The 17,777-nt window shown below is 37.3% G+C and overlaps 1 protein-coding gene across 3 annotated transcripts in view; it reads left to right on the plus strand.

The window, feature by feature from the left end:
- Positions 1-17,777, plus strand: part of WDPCP (WD repeat containing planar cell polarity effector) — a 388,941-nt gene that overhangs the window by 344,534 nt on the left and 26,630 nt on the right. For 2 of the 3 annotated variants that reach the window (XM_058683942.1, XM_058683944.1), the window contains one exon: positions 10,743-10,822. The exons of the other annotated variant lie outside the window; for it this stretch is intronic. In XM_058683942.1, coding sequence (XP_058539925.1) covers positions 10,743-10,822 — 80 coding nt within the window. The remainder of the gene's footprint in view (positions 1-10,742; positions 10,823-17,777) is intronic. 3 annotated transcript variants of the gene reach the window in all.

The following is a 17,777-nucleotide window of genomic DNA, read 5'->3' on the forward strand; positions in this document are numbered from 1 at the left end:
TAGGAAAATCCTCTAAATGGGGTCTGAAACACCCTGACACCACCATGTAATACCTTTTCTTTATAGGCCAAGCTACTGGTCTGTTACCTATTGTGAAGATATACCAAGTTTTGCATATCCCTTCACAGAGACAAACTACATATCTGGAATATGGGAGAAGAACATCAGTCATCTATAAATCCCCTATATTTAGAAATTTTAATTATTTTACTCTTCTTATATATATTCCTATAAACAAATTTAGGGAAATTGTTGCTTTGTGTCCCAAATAACAAAAAATAACAGAGGATACTCTGTGCTATTACCATACAACAGGAAGTATATAATGTCTTTTAGTGATGTTAAGATTAATCAGTGGAATTCTCCATTACAGATGATCCCTGACTTAAGATGGTTCATCTTATGATTTTTTGACTTTATGATGGTGCAGAAGTGATACACATTTAATAGAAACCATACTTCAAATTTTGAATTTTTTTTTTAACGTTTATTTATTTTTGAGACAGAGAGAGACAGAGCATGAACAGGGGAGGAGCAGAGAGAGAGGAAGACACAGAATCTGAAACAGGCTCCAGGCTCTGAGCTGTCAGCACAGAGCCCGACATGGGGCTCGAACTCACGGACCGTGAGATCATGACCTGAGCCGAAGTCGGACAATCAACCGACCGAGCCACCCAGGCACCCCTGAATTTTGATCTTTTCATGAGTTAGTGATATGTGGTACTATGTGTGATGCTGGGCAGTGGCAGCCAGCCACAGCTCCCAGTTAGCCATATGATTAAGAGGGTAATCAACTGACACATTTATCACCGTTTTGTACCCATACAACCATTATTCAGTAGTCAACAAATTACATGAGATATTCAACACTTTATTATAAAATAGGCTTTGTGTTAGATCATCTTGCCCAACTGTAGGCTAATATAAGTATTCTGAACATGTTTAAGGTAGGCTAGGCTAAGCTATGATGTTTGGTAGGTTAGGTGTATTAAATCCAACATCCACTTAAGGTATTTTCAACTTACAATGGGTTTATCAGGATGTAACCCCATCAAAAGTTGAGGAAGATCTGTATAAAGTTCCCCATCAACCTTTCTCCTAATGTTTTGGAATTTACTCATGAAAGCTGCCCAGATGACTGTTTAATTAGGAGTAGTGAAATGGTGGTTTTTTTAACACTGGCATTCCTTCTGCAGTTATAAGCTGGAATTCTTCTATACAGGAAAAAAAAAAAAAAAAGATTCCTTACTAGTTATTTGATTACCCTGAGAGGCTAAGTAAATGCTTGATAGTTCCCTATATTTACCAGTTTCCAGAGCCATAGTAAATTAAGCCATCAGCCTGCAATGGGGACCACTATTTTGGCAGGGGTAGGAGGGGGGAAAGGTCAAGTGCATTTTTAAATGGTGTTTAATGTGTTAGAGTCCATTGTGGTTGTCAAAAGTTCAGAAATAACAGTAAAACCAATGAATCACCAAAGTAGTAAATAGTAAGTTTACTGTGCACACACCAGAAACAAAGTTTCAAACCAAAGGCAGTCAAACCAAAACATAAGGGGTATATTATTATAGAGCAGCTTATATAGTACGAAAGCAGTGACACTTTATTCTTCACAGTGATTAGTTATAATATTAAAATTTTCTTAAATACTAGGAAATTGGTGAGTGGTTACTTTACACCAACCCTGGAAAACAGTTCAAGTTTTAGGATCTCCACAGGCAAAAGCAAGAAATGACCCAGGTCAAGTTAGTCTTGCAAAATAAGCTAAATTAAGCTTTGTTGATATGATGAGACTGATTTTGTCTGTTGAGGAAATTTTCTTTTTTTTTTTTTTAATGTTTGTTTATTTTTGAGAGAAAGAGAGAGAGGAAGAGGGAGAGAGAGAATGAGCAGGGGAGAGGCAGAGAGAGAGGAAGAAAGAATCCAAAGCAGGCTCCATACACTGAGCTGTCAAGCCCAGAGCTCGACATAGGGCTCGAATTCACGAACTGTGAGATCATGACCTGAGCCAAAGTCAGACACTTAAACGACTGAGCCACCCAACGGCCCCTCTTTTTTTTTTTTTTTTAATGTTTATTTATTTTTTGAGAGAGGGAAAGAGCGTGAGCTGGGGATGGGCAGAGAGAGGTAGACACAGAACCTGAAGCAGGGTCCAAGATCTGAGCTATCAGCACAGAGCCCTACATGGGGCTCAGACTCACAAACCGTGAGATCATGACCTAAGCTGAAGTCAGATGCTCAATAGACTGAGCCACCCAGGCATCCCAGTTGAGAGAATTTTCAAGACTGGTCTCCATTTGTTTTGTATTTTAATATGGTAAATATTCTTTTTGATGGTCAGGTTTTATGCATCCAATTAAGTTTTTCAGAAAGTAATCTTGGCAACTGTATCAAAAGCTTTTAAATATCATGACTTAAAATTTCATTTTTGTTATATATATGTGTGTGTGTGTCCATCACACTGCTGGCATAAAATGAATAATCTTAAATGCCTATTTGGGAAATTACTGAGTAAATTAAAGTATATCTGAATATTAGAATACTATGTAAGCCATTAAAAATCATAACTATCAGATTCTGGTCCCAGATGGAGTGAGCATACTATTCCTGGTCTCTCCCACTGAATGCAGCTAAAAATCCTAGAAAGAATGTACAGATTAGCTATTTGAAGACTCTGGAAAATAAATAGTGGCAGACAGCTTGAGGAAGAAGACCAGAATCTGAACTACCTCAACCAATGGTAAGTTTACCAGTATTTTTTCCTTGATTTTGCCACCACTTGGGCCTGGAGGCAGTAATAGTCAAGGAAGTAGGTGGCAGCATGTAGTTACTAACGCCACTGCTTCATAGAGGAGAAAAGTACCAACAGAGATTACAGATAGGAAGGACCTCAAGAAAGTGACCCAATTAAATTGTTTCTAAATTCCAGGTTTATACCCCAAGATGTGCATGTGTAGATCTGATCCTAACTAGCATATAATAGACTTTGAGATCTAAACTAACAGATAAAACATCACCCAAGTCACAGATTCATTACTGGGTGATAAACACATGAGCAGATCTAAATAGTATTGCAAAGACTCTGATAATTGAACTGACATTGGAACCACAGCTCACAGAGGTACACTAGAACTTGATGCCTAAAGCTAACAAGATCAGTTGCCTGCTAGGACAGAAATATCAATATTTATCATGGGATTTCAAATAAGAACAAGTCTTGCCAGTATTCAAAATATCTAGGACCCAAAATTACTTGGCATAAAAAGAACCAGGAAAACCCCCACTCACATGAGAAAAAATAGTCAACAGACAGTAATATGGAGATGATACACTGGAATTATCTGATAAAACTTTAAGCAATTATTACAAAAATGCTTCAACAATCATAAAAGCTGTTGGAAATGAAAAATACAAAGTCTCAAAAAGAAATAGGAAACAGGAAAAACACATAACTCAACAATAAAGTAACCAATTTTTTTAAACCTCACTGATGGCTTCAATAATAGCAGAACTGAGATGAGAAAGGAGTGAATTGCAAGACAAATCAATAGAAAATATCCAATGAACAACAAAAAGAAAAAATACTGAAAAAATAATAATAAAGAGAGCCTAAGGGACCTCTGAGACAATGCCAAGTCTAACATTCATAACATCAGAGTCCTGGGGTGCCTGGGTGGCTCAGTCGGTTAAGCGTCTGACTCTTGATTTTGGCTCAGGTCATGATCCCAGGGTCATGGGATCAAGCACCAAGTCAAGCTCTGCTGAGCATGGAATCTGCTAGGGATTCATTCTCTTTCTCTCTCTCTCTCTCTCTCTCTCTCTCTCTCTCTCTCTCTCTCTCTCTCTCTCCCCCCCCCCCCGCTTGCATTCTCTAAAATAATTTTTTAAAAAGAAAAATAAAAAAAAGAGTGCCATGCAGAAAAATAGTTTATAGCAGTGCTATCAACAATAGCCAAATTATGGAAAGAGCCTAAAATGTCCATCAACTGATGAATGGATAAAGAAGATGTGGTATATACATACAGAATATTACTCAGTGATCAAAAAGAATGAGATCTTGCCATTTGCAACAACGTAATGGAACTAGACTGTATTATGCTAAGTGAAGTCAGTCACAGAAAGATAAATATATGATTTCACTCATTATGGAATTTAAGAAACAAAACATATGAGTGGCAGGATGGGCTAAATAGGCGATAGGTAGGGGTGTCTGGGTAGCTCAAATGGCAAAGTGTCCAACTCTTGGTTTCAGCTCAGGTCATGATCTCATGGTTTTGTGAGTGCAATCCCCACATTGGGCTCTTGTGCTGGCAGCACAGAGCTTGCTTGGGATTCTCTCTCTCTCCCTCTCTCTCTGCCCCTCCCCAACTTGTGTTGTCTCTGTTTCTCTCAAAATAAATAAACTTAAAAAAGAAAGAGGGGTGCCTGGGTGGCTCAGTCAGTTGGGCATCCAACTTCAGCTCAGGTCATGATCTCATGGCTTGTGAGTTTGAGCCCTCCATCAGGCTCTGTGCTGACAGCTCAGAGCCTGGAGCCTGCTTCAGATTCTGTGTCCCTCTCTCACTCTGCCCCTTCCCCACTTGTGCACTCTCTCTCTCTCTCTCAAGAATAAAACATTTTTTAAAACTTTTTTAAAGAGAGAGAAAAAAGAAATCTTCCAAAGATTCAATCAATCAATCAATCAATCAATCGCTGATGGGCATTAAGGAGCACACTTTTTGAGATGAGCACTGGGTGTTATATATAAGTGATATATCACTGGGTTTTACTCCTGAAACCAATACTACACTGTATGTTAACTTGAATTTAAATAAATAAATTATGTACTCTAAAAAAAATAAACAAACTACCAAAACCAAAACAGGAAAAAAACAGAAAACCTGAACAGACGCATAACCAGCAAAGAAATTAAATCAGTAATCAAAAATCTCCCAATAAAAGGCCAGATGGCTTCACAGGTAAATTCCACCAGACATTTAAAGAGGATGTGGAGAAAAGGGAATACTCTTGCACTGTTAGTGGGAATGCAAACTGGTGCAGCCACTCTGGAAAACAGTGTGGAGGTTCCTCAAAAAATTAAAAATAGATCTACCCTATGACCCAGCAAAAACACTGCTAGGAATTTACCCAAGGGATACAGGAGTGCTGATGCATAGGGGCACTTGTACCCCAATGTTTATAGCAGCACTTTCAACAACAGCCAAATTATGGAAAGAGCCCCAAGGTCCATCACCTGATGAATGGATAAAGAAATTGTGGTTTATATATACAATGGAATACTACTTGGCAATGAGAAAGAATGAAACATGGCCTTTTGTAGCAATGTGGATGGAACCAGAGAGTGTTATGCTAAGTGAAATAAGTCATACAGAGAAAGACAGATACCATAAGTTCTCACTCTTATGTGGATCCTGAGAAACTTAAGACCATGGGGGAGGGGAAGGGAAAGAAAAAAGTTAGAGAGGGAGGGAGCCAAACCATAAGAAACTCTTAAAAACTGAGAATAAACTGAGGGCTGATGGGGAATGGGAGGGAGGGGAAAGTGGGTGATGGGCACTGAGGAGGGCACCTTTTGGGATGAGCACTGGGTGTTGTATGGAAACCAATTTGACAATAAATTTCCTATTAAAAAAATAATGAGGAGGTTAATTCCTATTCTCAAACTATTCCAAAAAATACAAATAGAAGAAAAACTTGAAAATTCATTCTATGATGCCAGCATTACCCTGATACCAAAACCAGACAAGACTTCACTAAAAAAGAATACAGGCCAATATCCCTGATGAACATGGATGCAGAGATTCTCAATAAAATACTAGAATCAAATGAAAACAGTACATTAAAAAAATCATTCACCATAATCAAGTGAGATTTATTCCAGGGCTACAAGTGTAGTTCACTATTTGCAAATCAATCAATGTGATACACCACATTAATAAAAAGAAAGGATAAGAACCATACAGTCCTTTCAACAGATACAGAAAAGGCATTTGACAAAGTATAACATCTATACATGATAAGAAAAAAACAAAAACAATAAACAAAAAACCTCAGCAAAGTACGGTTAGAGGGAACTACCTCAACATCATAAAGGCCATATATGAAAAACTCACAGCTAATATCATCCTCAATGGGGAAAAAATGAGAGCTTTTCCCTTACACAGTCAGGAACAAGACAAGGATGTCTATTCTCACTGTTACTTTTTAACATAGTACTGGAAGTCCTAGCCTCAGCAATCAGACAACAAAATAAATAAAAGGCATCGAAATTAGAAAGGAAGAAGTCAAACTTTAACTGTCTGCAGATGACATGATACTGTATATGGTAAACCCAAGAGACTCGTCCAAAAAAATTGCTGTAAGTGGTACATGAATTCTGTGAAGTCACAGGACACAGAATCAATGTACAGAAATCTGTTGCATTTCTAGATACTATAATGAAGCAGCAGAAAGAGAAAACAAAGAACCAATCCCACTTACACTTGTACCAAAACCTACAAGATACCTAGGAATAAACCTAACCAAAGAGGTAAAATATCTGGACTCTGAAAACTGTAAAACACTAATGAAAGAAACTGAAGATGACATAGAAATGGGAAAACATTCCACACTCATGAATTGGAAGAACAAATATTGTTAAAATGTTTCTATTACCCAAAGCAATCTACAGTTTTAATGCCATTCCTGTCACAATACCAATAGCATTTTTCACAGAACTAGAACAAACAATCCTAAAATTTATATGGCACCACAAAAGAACCCAAATAGCCAAAGCACTCTTGAAAAAGAAAAGCCAAGATGGAAGCATCACAAATTTCAGATTTCACGTTATACTACAAAGCTGTAGTGATCAAGACAGTGTGGTATGGTACTGGCAACAAAAACAGACTGGCACAAAACAGGACAGAATAGACACCCCAGAAATGAACTCACCACTGTATGGTCAAGGTCAATTAATCTTCAACAAAGCAGGAAAGAATATCCAATGGAAAAAAGACAGTCTCTTCAACAAATGGTTTAGGGAAAACTGGACAAGAACATCCAGGAAAATGAAACTGGACTGCTTTCTTACACCATACAGAAAAATAAATTCAAAATGGATGGGAAACCTAAATGTCAGACAGGTAACCATTAAAATCCTACAGAAGAACACAGCCAATAACCTCTTGACACTGGCCATAGCAACTTCCTACTAGATAGGTCTTCTGAAGCAAAGAAGAAAAGCAAAAATAAACTACTGGGACTTCATGAAAATAAAATGTTATGCACAGCAAAGGAAACAATCAACAAAACTAAAAGGCAACCTATGGAATGGGAAAAGGTATTTGCAAATGACATATTTGATAAAAAGTTAATATCCAACATTTATAAAGAACTTACAAAACTCAACGCCCAAAGAACAATCCAGTTTAAGAAATGGGCAGAAGACATGAACAGGCATGTTTCCAAAGAGGATATACAGATGGCTGACACACGAAAAGGTACTCAACATCACTCATCATCAGAGAAATACAAATCAAAACCACACATACCTCGCACCTGTCTGAATGGCTAAAATGAACAACTCATCAAACAACAGATGCTGGTGGGGATGTGGAGAAGGGGAACCTTCCGCACTGTTGGGAATGCAAACTGGTACATCCACTCTGGAAAACAGTATGGAGGTTCCTCAGAAAGTTAAAAATAGAACTGCCATATTATCCAGCAATTGTACTACTAGGTATTTACCCAAAGGATAAAAACATACTAATTCAAAGGGATACATACACCCTGATGTTTCTGGCAGCATTATCAACAATAACCAAATTATGGAAAGAGCCCAAATGTCCTTCACCTGATGAAGAAGTAGTGGCATATATATACAATAGAATATTACTCAGCTATAAATGAGAATGAAATCTGGCCATTTGCAACCATGTGAATAAAGCTAGAGAGTACTATGCTAAGCAAAACAAATCAGAGAAAGACAAATACCATATGATTTTACTCTTATGTGGATTTAAGCAACAAAACAAATGAACACGGGGAAAAAAAGAGAGGCAAACCAAGAAACAGACTCTTAACTAGAGAGAACAAATTGATGGTTACTAGGTGGACAAAGGGATGGATTAAAGAGGTGATGTGTATTAAGGAGGGCACTTGTGATGAGCATGGGTGTCGTATATAAGTGATGAATCACTAAATTCTGTACCCGAAACAAATATTGCACTATATTTTTACTAGCTGGAATTTAAATAAAACTTGGGGAAAAAAGTAAAGTTTTGTAGAATTCAAATGTGAAGCCATCTGTTCCTGGACTTTGTTTTGAGAGAGTTTTAAAGTATGTTTCAAATACTGCTTATACTAATCAAAGAAGACCACAATGAATGGAGACACATACCATGTTTATGGACTGAAAAACTCAATATGGTACACATATCAGTTGTCTTCTGGTTGATCTAAAGTTTTAAAACAATTCTAATCAAAATCCCAGAAAGATTCTGTGTAGATATGGACAAGCTGATTCTAAAACTTATATAAAAGGACAAAGAAATTAGAATACCGAAAACAATTTTGAAGAAGAGAAATAATGTTGGAAAAATCATGCATGATCTTAAGACTTTTTCTAAAGCAAGAACTAGCAAACACTTTCTATAAAGGGTCATTTAGTAAATGTTTTAGGTTTTGCAAATCATACAATCCCTGTCACAGCTACTTAAGTCTGCTGTTAAAATAAAACAGCAGCCATTGATATTATGGAAATAAATGGGTGTGGGTGTGTTCCAATAAAACTTTATCTACAAAAATGGGCATCACTTTAATTTCCCATGGACTGTGGTTTGCCATGCCCTTCTCTAAATCTATACTAATCAAAAAATCGTGGTATTAGCAAAAGGACAGATTGACAGAATAAAACTGAACAGAGAATCCAGAAATAAACCTATGCAATATGCCCCATTGATTTCTGACAGACGTACAAATGCAATTCAGTGGAGTAAGAATACTCTTCAATAAATGGTATTAGAACAACTGGACATCTTATGTATAAAAGCAATGAGCCCCAAAGTAAACCTCATACCTTATTAAAAAATGAACCCTAAATGTATCATACATCGAAATATAAAATGTAAAACTATAAAACTTTTAAAAGAAAACATTTAAGTAAATCTTCATGATCTGGTATTAGTCTAAGAATTCTCAGAACTGACACTAAAAGTACAATCCATAAAAAAACAAATTTGACAAGCTAGACTTCATCAACTTTTGCTCTTCAAAGGATACTGTTAAGAACATGAAATGACAAGCTAGCAAAATTAGTGGTTCCTAGGCTTACTAATAGAGGTGAAAGTGTGACTGTTAGGTATGAGGGAGTTTTTTTTTTTCACATGCTGAAACTATTTTTATTCTGATTTGATAGCAGTAACACAAATCTATACATCTGTTAAATTCATAGAATCTACATCTTTCTTTTAAAGATTTTTAAGTCATCTCTACATCCAATGTGAGGCTCAAACTCATGACCCTAAGACCAAGAGTCCCATGCTCTGGGGTGCCTGGGTGGCTTAATCAGTTAAGCTCTGACTCTTGATCTTCACTCAGGTCATGATCTCATGGTCTGTGAGTTCCGGCCCTACATTGGGCTCTGTGCTGACTGTGCAGAGCCTGATTGGGATTCTTCTCTCCCTCTGTCTGCCACTCCCCCTTTCAAATAAATGAACTTTAAAAAGAAAAAACAAAGAGTCACATGCTCTTCTGACTGAGCCAGCCAGGTGCCCCTAAAATCTACATCTTTTTTTTTTTTTTAATGTTTATTTTATTTTTTTGAGAGAGAGAGACAGAGCTCAAGCAGGCGAGGAGCAGGGAGAGAGGGAGACACAGAATCTGAAGCAGGCTCCAGGCTCTGAGCTGTCAGCATAGAGCCCCAGGCGGGGCTTGAACTCACAAACCATGAGATTATGACCTGAGCTAAAGTCAGATGCTCAACCGACTGAGCCACCCAGCACCCCTAAAACCTACATCTTTAAAAGTCCATTTTTAAAAAAAATAGTCCATTTTAATGTGTAATAATTTACATACAAAATGTAACAAAAACTGTATGAGAGCTATATAAAATTTTATAAGATAGTGTTATCTCAGCTTTGTTTAAAAAGATGCTTGGGGCACCTGGGTGGCTCAGTTGGTTGGGCGTCTGACTTCGACTCAGGTCATGATCTCATGGCTTGTGAGTTTGAGCCCTGCGTCGGGCTCTGTGCCGGCAGCTCAGAGCCTGCAGCCTGTTTTGGATTCTGTGTCTCCCTCTCTCTGCCTCTTCCCCAGCTCGCACACTCTTTCTGTCTCAAAAATGAATAAACATTAAAAAAAAATTTTTTTTAAAGATGCTTACATATAGAAGCTAATTATCCAGATGAGAACTCTGGAAATCTGAATTATGTTATTGTTTTTTTCCTTTGTGTTTTTTTTTAAATTTTTCTGTAGTAATAAATTACTTTTAAAATCAGGAAAATAAAATGTATTTAATAGGAACTTTTTACCATCCATTCTAATCCTGTAATACCCCAGTAGAATGTCACATTTTGTTTCCACTACTTCTTTTGAAAATTGTGTATGTAAAATATTTTATTTGTATCTTAAATTTGAATTTAATTGTTCTTCAAAAATGTCCTGTAAATTATTTAATGATGGGAAAATTGAAAAAATTTTATGACATATTAACCCTATAATTTTCTTTTTAATCCTTTTTCCAATTAAAAAAAAAACAACAGACAAGTACTTGACAGAAGAAATGAACTTGAAAAAGACACCTGTGCTGAATCTTTGATGACTAAGACCTGTAATGAAGAAGGTAATGGTATCCAAGTTACTCAAAGTATTTAAAGCATAACAGAATAACAATATTATGGCTGGCAAGAGCTTCCAGTAAATGAATAAAACTAAGAAATCCCTGAGCATTTCTAGTTGGTGTGTTATAAGACAGTTCTTGGTAAATATAGTGTAAAATACTAAGTCAGCTTGTTTTAACAAAAGCTTAATTATAATGATTATACAAATAAATTTGGGGATCTTCTTAAAATGTTGGTTCTCACTGAATAGGTCTTGAGTAGAGCCCATGATTCTGACCTTCCAACAAGCTGCCAGTGATGTGTATACTTCTGGCTTAGAGATTACAATTTGATAAGACAGGTTCTGAAGGTCACTGAGAAAAATGGCTTCATCCTTACCTAATTTAGTAAGAAAGAAATGTACACAGTAAGTTAGACTACAAGTGCTACCCCAAATAAGCATGAGGAGGTAATAGAGCAATCACTTCTAGCCAAGATATTCAGCTGAGCAGATGGCCTTCAAAGAATTTCAACATGTAGAAGAAACTGTGTGAGCATTTATAGAAAAAGAAAGTACAAATAACACATAGTTGACTGTGTGTGAAGAGACAAAAGTAGTTAATATTTGAATGTTCACACTATGTTCCCTTTTCGCTATCCCCTAAAGATGAATCTTAGTTTGGCCTATTTATTTTCTTACCTTTCTCCCTGAAAAGGGGTCATTTCTGCTTAACTAAAGTCTTTGAAACTTTGAAATGCCGAAGTTGGAACAAAAAAAGGATATAGAGAAGGACAAGAGAGGCATGTGGAGTTAAGAGACTTTTTATGACGTTTTTGGGTTTTTTTTTCCTACATAGCCCAGAGAAAGAAGTGCATAAGAGCAACTTCTGAGGCAAGTGGACAGGAAGGAAAAAGAACTTTTAAGAAGTATTGTATAGTGCCAGGCATATAGCACTTACTTTACTGCTGTTGTTTTACAAACTGAGGTCTACCAAGGATATGCCACAGGCCTATGTATGGTCCCAACTCCAACCCAAAATACTATTACTTCAATTCTTTTGTTGTCCTCATCTATAAAATAAAAATTTCAATGGAATGGTTCTCATGAAGGATGAACAGTTGAATAAACAATTTAGAGCTATGTTTTTGGCATGAGTAGTTTAAAGATACATGATTCTATATAGGAAAGAAATGGCATTTTCCAATTTTGTTTCTTTTGAATTTGAAGAAAAATGTGGAGTTTACAGTATTCAACAAGGCCAGCAGCTAGTTGATGGTTACTAGCAAGATGGCAGAATAGGTCTCCAGCCCTCATTCCCCCCTCCCCATAAACACCAATTTGGCAACTATCCACAAACATAAGTACCATTGTGGGTGCTTCAAAATCCAGGAAGAAAGTTGCAAGAGCACAATGGAGCCCAAGACAGAGGATTCTTTGAGAAAGCATACCCCTGCCCCAGGACCTGACCACAGACCTAGGAGCAGCTCTATCACCCCATATACATGGATCTACACTAGCGGGCCTGGCAGGAATGTCATGTGCCTGTAACCCCACTAATAAGCCCACTGACTACAGACCCAACTGCAAACCTAGAAGCAACCCCATATTCAGTTCCAGCTGCTCAACTGTGATCCCACAGCCAGTCTGGTCCACCTAGGGACCTGGGAAGAGATATGCCAATCTATGTCCCAAGTAATAGGCGGGCTAACTGTGGACTCAGAAATAGCCTTTCCACCTGGGCAAGCAGCACAAGCTATGCCTGATGATGCCCCCAATGATAAATCAGCCAACTAGTAACCTAACTGTAGACCAGGAAGTAGCCCCATGACCTGGCCCTGGTTCTGCTCCACTGCAACCCTGGAGGCAGGCTTGTCTATCTGAGGACCTGCAGGAGTAGGTCTTTACCTGCCAAAAACACTCTGTAAAGAATGGAAGAGGGGCGCCTGGGTGGCGCAGTCGGTTAAGCGTCCGACTTCAGCCAGGTCACGATCTCACGGTCCGTGAGTTCGAGCCCCGCGTCAGGCTCTGGGCCGATGGCTCGGAGCCTGGAGCCTGTTTCCAATTCTGTGTCTCCCTCTCTCTCTGCCCCTCCCCCGTTCATGCTCTGTCTCTCTCTGTCCCAAAAATAAATAAAAAACGTTGAAAAAAAAAAATTAAAAAAAAAAAAAAAAAAAGAATGGAAGAGGTCCCTGCTCCTTTAGTTGCACAGACACCAGTGCAAAGCTATAAAGTCACAAAGAAGTGGGCATAGTACCACCAAAGGAAACAAAAAGTTCTAGTAACCAGTGCCAAAGAAATGGAAATCCACAAACTGCTTGACAAAGAATTCCAAATAAAATCATCTTTACAAAGCTCAATGTAGATAGATAGGTAGGTAGGTAGGTAGGTAGGTAGATAGATAGATGGATAGATAGATAGATAGATAGATAGATAGATAGATAGATAGATAGATAGGGGGCCCAGTGAGGGCACCTGGGTGGCTCTGTCAGTTAAGCCTCTGACTCTTGATTTCAGCTCAGATCATGATCTCACAGTTCATGAGATTGAGGCCTGCATCGGGCTCTGCACTGACAGTGTGGAGCCTGCTTGGATTCTCTCTCTCCCTCTCTCTCTGCCCCAACCCTACTCACTTGCTCTCTCAAAATAAATAAAAATTTAAAAGGAAAAAAGTTCAGTGAGCTAAAAGAGAACACAGATAACTAAAGAAAATTAGGAAAACAATACATGAACAAAATGATGAAGCTCAAAAACAAACAAACAAAAACCAACCTATTAAAAAAAAAAACAAAACAGAAATCTGGAGCTGAAGAATATAATGATAAAACTAAAAATTCCATTAACTTCAACAGCAGAATCAATTAAGCAGAAAAAACCCCAACAAACTCAAAGACAAGTCATTTGAAATTCCAAATTTAAAAGAACAAAGAAGAAAAGAATGAGGGGTGCCTGGGTGGCTCATTTAAGTTAAGCGTCTAACTTCAGCTGAGGTCGTGATCTCATGGTTCATGAGTTCGATTCCCACATCAGGCTCTCTGTTGTTGGTATGCAGCCCACTTCAGAACCTCTGTGCCCCCCCCACCCCTCTCCCACTCCCATTCTCTCTCAAAAATAAACATTAAAAAACAAGTGAAAAAGTGAAGAAACCCTATGGGACTTAATATGATACCCCAAAAGAACAAATACTCACACTATAGGTGTCCCAGAAGGAGAGAGAGAGAGACCAAAAAGTTAAAGAAACAGTGGTTGAAACATCTCAAATATAAGCAGGAAAATGAACATCCAAATTTGTGAAGCCCAAAAGTTCCCAAAGAGGTTCAAGTAAATTGTCTAAAGTAAAAAGAAAACATTTTCACAGCAGCAAAAGAAAATGACTTGTCACACCAAGGGACTATAACAAGGAATAGTACCTAAGACTATCAGTGGATTTCTCCACAGAAACTGTGTAAGTCAAAAGAGAGAGGGATGAAGGGTGCCTGGGTGGCTCAGTCGGTTAAGTGTACAACTTCAGCTCAGGTGATGATCTCACGGTGAGTTCAGCCATGTCAGGCTCTGTGCTGACAGCTTGGAGCCTGGATCCTGCTTCAGAGTCTGTGTTTCCCTCTCTCTCTGCCCCTCTCCTACTCACACTCTCTCTCTGTCTCAAAAATAAATATACATTAAAACTTTTTCTAAAAAAAAGGGGGGGGCGGGATGATATATTCAAAGCACTGAAACAAAAAAAAGTACAAACCAAGAATACTTTACCTGACAAAACTGTATTTTAAGAATAAAGGAGTCTCCCATACAAACAAAACCTGAGGGAGTATATTATGCTAGATGTGCCTTACAATAAAAACTAAAGGGAGTTTAGTTTGAAACAAACAAAAAAAAGTAAACAATAACATAAAAGCATATGAACTGTCACTTTTAAAGGATATACTTTAATAGTGGCATGTAAATCACTTTTAACACTAGTATACAAAAATTAAGACCAACGTACTAAGAATAACTATCACCACTAAAATGGAACACAACATAGAAAGAAGTAAAATCTAGAATCAACTCAAAGTTTATGTGAGAGAAGTGTACACATTCTGCACATAAGTAAAATTAAGTTGTTATTAGCTTAAAACAGACTGCCTTAACTAGAAAATGTTTGTTGTCAGCCCAGTAGTAACTACAAAAAGAAAAGGCACAATAGATACACCAAAGATAAAGAGAAAAGAATCAGAGCATACATACTGCTGCTGCTGCTGCAATCATCAAATAAAGACAAGTTGAAGAAGAAACAAAATCACTACAAAACAGAAAACAGTTAATGAAATAGTTATATTAAGTCTTTTCCTATCACAGTAATTACTTTAAATGTAAATGGATTAAATTCCTCAATCAAAAGATAGTATGGCTGAATGGATTAAAAAATTTAAAAAGACTCAACTATATGCTATCTACAAAAGACTCACTTTAGATTTAAAAATACACATAGCCTGAAAGTACAAGGGTGGTTAAAGGTAACCAAAAGAGAGGAGTCATTACAGTAGACAAAAGAGACTTTAACTGATAACTATCATGAGACAAAGGACATTACATAACAATAAAAATGTCAATTTACCAGGAAGATTTAACAATTATAAATAAACATGCGCCCAACATCAACTATATACCTGTCAATACATATTAACATATAAAGCAAACATTTACAGATATGAAAAGAGAGGTAGACAGTAATAAAATAGTAGTATAGTTCAATACCCACCTCTTTATAATGGATAGATCATCTACACACACAAAAATTCAGTAACACAGCAGAACTGAATGACACTATAGACAAAATGGAAACTGAACATATATAGAACATTCCACCCCAAAACAAAATACTCATTCTTCTCAAGTGCACATGAAACATTCTCCATGATAGATCACATACTAGTTCACAAAACAGGTCTTAACAAATTTAAAAAGACCGGAATCATTTTAAATATCTTTTCTGATCACAATGGAATGAAATTAGAAAGTAATTCTTCTCCATGTCACCATCCAGTTTTCCCAACACCATTTGAAGAGACAGTCTTTTTTTCCATTGGATACTCTTTCCTGCTTTGTCGAAGATGAGTTGACTGTATAGCTGTGGGTCCATTTCTGGGTTTTCTATTTTGTTCCATTGTTTCCATCTGTTCTATTCTGTTCTCTTGTTTCCATCTGTTTTTGTGCCAGTACCATACTGTCTTAATCACTACTGCTTTGTAATACAGCTTGAAATCCAGAATCACAATGTCTCCGGTTTTTTCTTTTTCAAGACTGCTTTGGCTATTCTGGGTCTTTGTGGTTCCATACAAATTTCAGGATTGTTTTTTCTAACTCTGTGAAGAATGTTGGTGGTATTTTGATAGGGATTGCATTTAATGTGTAGATTGCACTGAGTAGTGTAGACATTTTAACAAAGTTTGTTCTTCCAATCCATGATCATGGATTGCTTTTCCATTTCTTTTTGTCCTCTTTAATTTCTTTCATAAATCTATATTTTCAGAGTACAGACCTTTTATCTCTTTAGTAAGGTTTATTCCAAGGTATCTTACTGTTTTTGGTGCATTGTTAATGGGAATGATTCCTTGATTTCTCTTTCCACTGCTTCATTATTGGTGATAGAAATGCAACAGATTTCTGCACGTTGACTTTATATCCTGTGACTTTGCTGAATTTATGTATTAGCAATTTTTTGGTGGAGTCTTTGGTTTTCTACATAGAGTATCATGTCACCTGCAAATAGTGGATGTATGACTTCTTTTTTGCCAATTTGTATGTCCTTTATTTCTTTTTGTTGCCTGATTGCTGAAGCTAAGACTTCCTGTACTATATTAAATAGTAATGTTGAGGGTGGACATCCTTGTCTTGTTCCTGACTATAGGGGAAAGGCTTGAGCTTAGCTTAATACATTCTAGGTCCATTCTTTAGGTTTTCCCCATTGAGGATGATATGAGTTGTGGGTCTTTCATATATGGCCTTTATGATGTTGAGGTGTGTTCCAGTGATCCCCACTTTGTTGACAGTTTTTGTTAAGAATGGATGCTGGGGGCACCTGGGTGGCTCACTCAGTTAAGCATCTGACTTCACCTAAGGCCATGATTTCACCATTCGTGGGTTCAAGCCCCATATCGAGCTCTATGCTGAGAGCTCAGAGCCTGGAGCCTGCTTCAGACTCTGTGTCTCCTTCTCCCTCTGCCCATCCCCCACTCATGCTCTGTCTCTCTCTCTCTCTCAAAAATAAACATTTAAAAAACTTTTTAAAAAAAGAATAGATGCTGTATTTTTGTCAAATGCTTTTTCTGCATCTATTGACAGGATCATATGGTTCTTATCCTTTCTTTTATTAATGTGGTGTATCACATTAATTGATTTGTAAATACCAAACCAGCCCTGCAGCCCAGAAATAAATCCCATTTGATCATGGTAATTCTTTTAACATACTCTTGAATTTGATTTGCTAGTATCTTGTTGAGAATTTTTGCCATCCAGGTTCATCAGGGATATTATATTGGCCTATAATTCTCATTTTTAGTGGAGTCTTAGTCTGGTTTTGGAAAAAAGGTAATGCTGGCTTCATAGAATGAGTTTGGAAGATTTCTATTTCTGTTTTTTGGTACAGTTTGAGAAGAACAGGTATTAACTCTTCTTTAAATATATGGTAGAATTCCCCCTGGTAAGCTATCTGGCCCAGGACGCTTGTTTGTTGGAAGATTTTTGATTACTGATTCTTACACCATACAAAAAAATAAATTCAAAATAGATGAAAGACCTAAATGTGAGACAGGAAAATACAAAAATCCTAGAGGAGAAAAGCAGCAGCAACCTCTTTCACCTCAGCCATAGCAACTTCTTACTAGACATATCTCCAGAGGCAAGGGAAACAAAAGCAAACATGAACTACTGGGACCTCACCAAGATAAAAAGCTTCTGGATAGTGAAGGGAACAATCAACAAAACTTAAAGGCAACCAGTGA

Source organism: Neofelis nebulosa, chromosome 9 (genome assembly GCF_028018385.1).
Source record: "Neofelis nebulosa isolate mNeoNeb1 chromosome 9, mNeoNeb1.pri, whole genome shotgun sequence".
NCBI classification, from domain to species: Eukaryota; Metazoa; Chordata; class Mammalia; order Carnivora; family Felidae; genus Neofelis; species Neofelis nebulosa.